The following is an 8,094-nucleotide window of genomic DNA, read 5'->3' as shown; positions in this document are numbered from 1 at the left end:
CTAAAAGAATCTTTATCATCTGCACATATAATATATATTGTAAACAATCACTCCAAAAAATAATTTTGTTAAGGTGATTATATTGCACTCAGAATTCTGGGATTCTCATTCTCCCCTCTCATTTTAAATCAAAAATCAGCTTCATTTTTTAATAAAATGGAGCTTTAATTTTCTACTAAAAACAAGTAGGCATGCAATCAATATAATACAATATATTTAAAATGTCAGAAAAAGGGCAGGTGTTTGGTTATGAAACTGGAGTAAGGAACAATTCTCAAATAGGCCACAGGAGAGTAGTATATTGTAAACATTCTGCTGGCTCTAAGGTGTTGCAGATGCTGTAGAGAGTGCAGTCTAGTTCAGCACCCAGGAGGTACAGAGAATCTGTTCAAGTGTTCTGTACTTCAGTGAATTCCATGCAGCAATGGCACGTGTAATAGACTACACAAAGACAGAGTAACAAAACAAAGGTGATTACTGAGCTAATACTGACCTCATAGAAACATAGCCAATCGTTACAAGTTCATGGTAATCTTTAAATGCAAGTTTTCCAGATCATTAAATTTTCTAAGACAGCATAGAAACTATTACTCTTGCAGCAAATGAAGTACAGAACTAGATTCCCTACTCATAGTTTACATGGACAGTATACCAGTGGCAGTCTGGACGCTACCCTCAGCCTAAAACACCCCGGCAAGACACCGTCTTGCAGAACATCACCTTGCTTTGTTTGCAAGAGTGACACCTTCCTCCATGCATTGGAGCGAGAAACATAGGTAATGGAGGGAAAAAAAAAAACACAACAAACCAACAACAAACGAGGAAAGCCATGTGCTTATGCAGAAAAATAAATCTTCAGCCAGTGTGAAGAAGCCACAGATCTTTAAAGCTCAAATGAAGGCTGTTTTCTCAACTCAGTTCTACAAGAGAAGATTCCTCTACCTTCCGGTAACATATTAATATCTTTGGAGTCCCTGAGATACTACAGCTCCATATAACCACCCTGGACAAATGGAAAGACTTAGTATACAGATTAACAAGGTGGAAGCCAATATATAGCACCCTGAGTTGCAAGTGAAACAATAGGAACAGGCAACCCATTCCTCAACAGCCAAGAGATGCAGAAGAAAGTGCAGAGGAGGTATCGGCTAGGGAATAAAAAGATACATACTGCACAGGAGAACAGGAAAAAAAATGGAGTATTTCTAAAAGGCCTTTCCCTGTTATCAGAGCAGTGAAGAAAAAGACAGCAGTCAGAGGGAAGAGCTCTCCAAGAAAGGCCCTGAAGAAATATGGTCCTCCAGATGTACAGTAAAACGATAATGCAAAAGCAGAGACAAACTAGGCAGTCTTGTTCCACGCGTGCCCCAAAGGTTAAGCACTCTAGCAATGACTAAGAACTGTCAGCGATCACTGACCTGTACTCTGGATATAAACCAGGAATATAAATAGATAATTTTTCCCCTGAAACTACAGAAAAAATACAAAGAGGAAAAATACGAAGTCACAATCGAATTAGTGAATACTTTCCAAAGTCAAAAATGAAATACTGGCTTCAGAAACAATACAGCCATCTGCTCTGTATCTGAAATAGGGTTAATCATAAAAAAGAGGTGCTTGTAAAATCTTAAGTTTGAAATGTTTTATTTCCCAGTATATTGCTAAATAATTTTGCAATTAAACCAAAAAGGAAGAAATATCGGAGATGAATATGGAATACTTACAACTAGAAAATGGTTGCTGAACCACCTGAATTTCTATAAAAGCATCAATAAAAATGTAAAAACACGGTCTCATAAAATAGAGTCTGAAATGCCAGATTGTCTTCACAATGGACACAACATGAATATTGATGGATTTTTGCAACCAAAACCTAATTGCGACTTTGCCAAAAGGTGGCTTAATACAGCAATCAAAACATCTCTAAAAACTGGGACTTGTAGTTCTGCTATTTCCTATCCTCTCAGCCATTCCGCAAGCAACTCTTATTTGGAAAAAAAAAATGCTACCTGGTCACAATTTTACTCTCTTATAGAGTTGTGCTATATCTCAATACATTCTTGGGAAAATAAAAAAAAGCGAGTAAAAAGCTGAATAGAAATAGACACTCTATAAAAACTACCTGTAAAGTATCTTAAATCTGGAAAATATTTGTGGCATTACACAGGCTACTGCTGATGCAAAGAAAAAACATTGCAATTTAACCATTTCATGAATATGGAAAATGCACTTGTTCCCAGCCATTTAGAATGATCTGACATTCCAAATGTTTATAAAAATTGGGTAATAAAAGAATTAAGTCAATACCCTTAAGTACAATAAATAACGGTGTTTATTATGGTCGAGGTTGACCACGAGTGTTTGTTCCATATCTGCTTGGGACATTTGTAAAACCAGTTCTGAATCCTTGAGTTGCTCCCATTCCCGGTATTCCAAATCCTTGATTGAGTACACTGCTGTAGGGTGCGGATCCATGATTAAAGCCCAATCCATAGGGCCTTGTCTGAGTGTTTAAAAGGATGACTGGATTCACATTTTTGCCTGGTGTATTAAAAGAAAATTCTGGCGGTGGGCTGCTGGGCTTAGCTGGAGTGGACGTAACAGGGTTCAAATTATCAGCAGCTTTCAAAGGTGGCATCGGAATAATATGATGATCCGAAAGGTTCAGAATATTGTTTGCAATAGGCACAGATGATAAGGTAGGTCTGATCCAGTCATCTTTGAAAATCTGAACAGTCAAGGTAGAGACCAATGTGTACAATCTGTTAGTGACATGGGCAAGTACCATTTGTTCATTTGCATCTCTCCGAATTCGGACATGTACTGATCCGGCCTAGAAAGTGATAAAAATAAGTTGGCTGTTAACTGTTACTCCAATAAAGATTCTCCATATGCATTCAAGAAGAGGCAAGTTATCCTGCAAAGAATTATGCAAAGACCTTTCACAGTGGAGACTACAAAGTAAATTGATGAACTTACTAAATAATTCCATAATTAGGATATATTTTGATCTTTCCTAATGCATTAATCTCCTATGAACACATCAAGATCATCATTCAGGAAAAGTGAGTCTTAAAACCAAGCTATAAAATATAACGTGTGATGGCAGGAAAGGAAAGGCAACAGCCAGGGAAAAAAAGCGGCCCCAAAGAAGAACAAAGTGCAGACAAACTCCGTATTTAGGAAAAAGTGCAACAACTGTGCTGCTGGAGCAGACAAGAGGACAACACGGACGGGCAGACATGCTCAAATCAGGACCATTAGCAAGAACAGAGGGAATGCCCCTTGTGGAGCTCAAGACTAGTTTCTCCTGGACATGTACACAACTGCGGGCTGCCCCTGCCTCCCTCTCAGTAACACTAACTCTTTTACCTTGAACTACTGCTGCGGAAGAGAACAAGACACAAAACAGAACCCCGCACATGCTTTTTCAGTTCATATTTAATAAAGAACATGGTTCACAGCTTGTGCTATATGTCATTTTTACATCAGATGGCGCAGCTGAAACATATCCAGGTCTCAGCAAGTTTCTACTTCAATCTGGAAGATGCCAACAGGTAAGGATGGATACAAAGGTTTTGTAAATATCTGTGATCAATCCAACAATGCTGTGATCCAGTATTTTGGGTGGCAGAATAGTAAACTGAAAGCTATTTTCACATCAGCAAGTCAGAGCTGCTGCCTTTTTGTTTTCTTTTTTTTAAGAAGGGTAGCATACTGGAAGAATTCAGAAGTAGAAAAAAAGAATTCTGAGAGTCTTAATTTGCCAGCTGTCACAACATACCTGCATCAACTTAGAAATAACTAAGTTCTGTGTAATCATCCTGTATCACAAAAAAACCCCAAACCCCTTCATTTCTTTCCCCTTACAGTACACAACTGTAGATGTTTTTTTCCACCCCCTCCCCCAGAAATGCTGAAAATGTATGACCCTACTGTAGACCTTTGGTACCTGGAGGTTTACAGTTTTCTTTTTCTCCCCTCTGAGACAATTTACAATAATATGCCATTTGAAAAATGTCTTTACTATTGTTTGGGGTTTTATTCACTGCCAAAACACAAAAGCAATTCTACAGTGGCAAAATGCATGCTTTAATCCAGAGCTGCAATATACATAAGTAATATTAACCAATAGCAAAGCTTTGAAAAATATAAAGGACAGGGGAAGAGAAGTTTTGCAATAAAACACAAGGACCGAGTACTGACTTAATCCATTTTTTTTTATATTTAAGATTTCAGAATAAGTATCTTACTTCATTTAAATAAAAAATTTAGAGTAGTAACTGACAACTCTTTTTAAAGGCTAAAAAAACAATGAAGACATAACTTACCAATGTGCCAAAACCTAATGTCCAGAAATGCTCATTTCGAACTTCCAAGACACCATCCAAAGTTGAAACCTAATTTTACACAAGCATCCAGAAACATAAAAATAAATTAGAAATAATGATTCAAATCCTTTTAGAAATGTACTTTTACAAACAGCTGGATAATACAGAATTTTCAGTAGTGAAATAAAAGCTTCCATACTACAGAATGGACAATGTCTGTTAATGGTGCCACTAATGCTTATCTACTGTACTTTTGCTACCCTTAAACATTCAAATCCATTAAAAAGTGGATTTAAGCAACTCATTTCAAGTAACTCTTGCTGTCAAATTGCAATATCTTCTCAACTTGATATGCTGTAAGTCAACAGCTGCCTGTACTCCTTTTCCTCCTCTCACTAACACTTGTAAACCTCTTCAATGGTAGCTTGAATTTAGTTAATAAAAACACCAGCCTGCACTACTTTAACAGATTTGTTCCAGATGTCTGAATGATACTATTCATCTTAGATAGGAAGATCCATATTTTCTACAAGCAGCTAAAAAATAATATTTAAAAAGTAATTCTTTAGCAATGTTTTTGGACTACTCACAAAAACTCTTCATATTCCTGAATGCTTATTTAATGTTAGCTGTGTCACATATTATACACTGACTTACCTCTCTAAGAAGTTTATCTAACTGGCCAATCACATGAGGTAGGGTTGTCTTAAAGAAGAAAAAAAAAAAAGAAGAAAGAAAAGATATAATAAAAATTAACTGGCCCTGTTTAAGTAAGAGAACCTTTAATTCTGGTCTAAATACACAAGAGACCAATGGCATTATACAATAAATTCTTATGACTTCATGATGCGTATTTCTACCGCCCTTAAATTCTTCTAGCACATCACAAATCCCCCTTGAAATGCTCCCATTCTAATGCTTAAAACAAATTTTATGTTTTTTAAAAAACAAGGACATTTAACAAAACTGAAACCACAAAAAAACCTTGTTTTGTAACATTGCCTTACCTGGAGTAGTACTTTCCCACTGTAGACACTCATGGGATACATGGTACCAAATGTCATCAAAGCAATTGCTATAGCAGAGGCTGTGTCTACAGCAAAATAATTGCTAAAGAGAAAGAGCAATTTTAAAGAAAAATGTATTCACATTTTTAAAAGGCATAAGAATTTTCTTTTGATTCTTTTTCATTCTTTTAGATTATATACACTTACAGAATATGACACATACCGATCTCATCTGAACCATACATCTTTCAAAAAAGAATATATTCATGGAGTTGCATTCCCATTCATACAAAATACATCTTCTGATGAGATCATTCCTTTCACGCAAAAATGTAATTTCCCATAGACTGGATACAAAGAGAGTCTTTTATTTTTTAAACAACAACTGTACGTACTTGATTTCAATGAGCATATATGTAATGCAAAGAGCTAGAGCTCCAGCAATATCGATCAAGACAAAAGGGTTCATTCGTGGCAGAAAGATGCTACTCAATCCTGGGATGATTCCACAAATACTGTAACAAAAGAGAAAAAGCAGTTGTCAGCTAGCTGTTCATCATCACTTCAAAACGCAAAAGAGTTATACCCACTCTTTCACCATTTGGCTTCAAATACACCTTGCAGTCACAGCAAATTATGCCTCTGAGGACTGAAAAAGCCCTCCTAATTCTGCTCAAAGTTCCATAATAGTCTGATGTCAGCAAAAATTAATCGTTTAGATCCACGTCACATTCCCTCTCATATCTGAAATTAATGCTTACCTCTTGCATGTGAAATTTGCTTTAAGCCTATCTTCCCATCTACAAAATGTTGTACTACACTAATCTTGATACAGTTTTTCTATGTTTTAAAATACATATCTTGTGCTACTTTCTATTTTCTGCTAACGCAGCTAGCTGTGTCAGCTGTACGCAACACAAGTTCAGGTATTGCTATTACATATATGTAAGTCTTGGGGGATTTGTATATCTCTAGTCTTCAATCCATCTGCCACCTCAGTGTGAAAGTGTTCTAAAGCCAAAGCTAACTCATTCATGGAGTCTGCAAAGAGGGAAGAGACCAGCTAGCTGAATAAGAGACCAAAAAGCCCACAAGGCAACATTGGGAAAAGTTATTTATTTATAGTTATCTCCTACCAATAGGACCATGAAGAGAGAAAAGGGTTTCTGTACTTCCCAGTGAATATAAGTGCATGTCACATACTGGAAAATTTAAAGGAAAAGACAAGATGAAATGTTTTGTTGCTCTGTTTAGAACCAACCTATGTTTAGATATGATGTACTCGTCTGCTTCTGTCAGAATTTTAATCAACATAATTATACACAGGTGCAGATATTTTGTAATCAGCACAGCTTCACAGAACACATCTGAAATAACATGTAGACAATCATGCCAACAGGTTTTTTTTAAATTATTAAATTTGGTTAGTATGTATACAGCTACCTCAAAACCCAGTAATAATTCTAGACTCTTGATGTGGGAGCCCTTCAAGGTGTCCATCTGCATCCTTCCCTATAACACTGTATTACTACTTTGTTAAAGAAAAACTTTGCTAGTGTCTGTGATTGCTATCCACTTTTTTTTTTTTTTTTAACACCAAAAATCCAGGTACCTGGGCAACCTATTGTTAGTCTTCCAAAGCTGTTTTGCAGAATTTGGGTCTGATGATATAGTACCTTATACCCATATAAAATCAACTCTGTTTAACAAACCAGCATTCTCTGCATTCCTCAACTGTATACAAAAATCACAACACGCAGAAACAGGTGGGCTTTGCAGCATACTTAACATGTTCTACAATATGGTTTAACATTTTTTGATACTGGCAGCATAAGTACTTGGAAGAACATGTATGGCTCAAAAGAAACATTTCTGACATCTGACAAAATTATTTGCAAGCAATGTTCTCTCGCATTCAGATATGCAACACAAGCCAGAGAGTTAACAGACAAGATGAATGAGCATCACTGCTGGAAGACACAGTCTTTCCAGTTTCCTGCTGGACAGGTGAGGAGTTTCCATAACTATGTTTCAGTGAGTAACCTGTCTCTCCTATCACATTTAAACTGCAACTGCATCCAACCCGCAGAGTAAACAAACACAAATTACTACAAAATACATAACTCAGGTAATGATTGTTGAGAAATGCAGTTCAAGCCTGTACAGGACAAAGGTAGTTTACCTCACCTCATCCAAGGAGAATTACATATGATGTACTGAACACATTAAAAAAGAAAGTTATGCAGGAGATAAATTTCTATTAGACTGATGTATTTGGGAAATATGAGAGACAATGTTTGCTCTAGAGTTCATACACCAGATGTAGAGTAGGTAAAGCTATTTTAAAAGCTCTAATACACAACAGTTTATGCCTCAATACCCATCCAAATTGTTATTCTACACAAAAAACAACACCGCCTTCCAGAAACTAACGATTTTGAAAAACATTATAAAGATTTACCTTCTACTAAGATCTGCAACATGCTCCTGAAGCCAACTTGTGCTGGCAGCTGCAAAAGAAAGAAGGTAGTAAAATTACTACGAGTAAAGGTATCCATTTTAAAGTACACTTAAAGTTTTATTTTAAGGGAAGAACCCAATACACTGTGAATGAATAAATGTATCTCAACAGATTCACTGTCACTTAAAAAAAACCCTAAAGTGACTTTTCCAGGCAGTCTCTCATAATCATCTGAACTGATTAAATACAAATATAATAGCAGATTATAATGATCATAATTATCTTTTATATAATA

At 36.2% G+C, this 8,094-nt stretch overlaps 1 protein-coding gene across 1 annotated transcript in view; it reads right to left on the bottom strand.

Moving 5' to 3' along the window:
- Positions 1-1,630: 1,630 nt before the first annotated feature.
- SLC30A6 (solute carrier family 30 (zinc transporter), member 6) overlaps positions 1,631-8,094 on the bottom strand; it is a 19,331-nt gene continuing 12,867 nt past the window's right edge. The window contains exons 9-14 of the mRNA XM_009880433.1: positions 7,800-7,848; positions 5,734-5,853; positions 5,339-5,441; positions 4,989-5,036; positions 4,332-4,400; positions 1,631-2,833 (exon numbers count right to left, since the gene is read on the bottom strand). Coding sequence (XP_009878735.1) covers positions 2,336-2,833; positions 4,332-4,400; positions 4,989-5,036; positions 5,339-5,441; positions 5,734-5,853; positions 7,800-7,848 — 887 coding nt within the window. The 3' untranslated portion in view covers positions 1,631-2,335. The remainder of the gene's footprint in view (positions 2,834-4,331; positions 4,401-4,988; positions 5,037-5,338; positions 5,442-5,733; positions 5,854-7,799; positions 7,849-8,094) is intronic.

Source organism: Charadrius vociferus, unplaced genomic scaffold (assembly GCF_000708025.1).
Source record: "Charadrius vociferus isolate BGI_N301 unplaced genomic scaffold, ASM70802v2 scaffold62, whole genome shotgun sequence".
Taxonomy (NCBI): domain Eukaryota; kingdom Metazoa; phylum Chordata; class Aves; order Charadriiformes; family Charadriidae; genus Charadrius; species Charadrius vociferus.
Note: the sequence above shows the minus strand (reverse complement) of the source record. Positions and strands in the feature narration are given on the sequence as shown.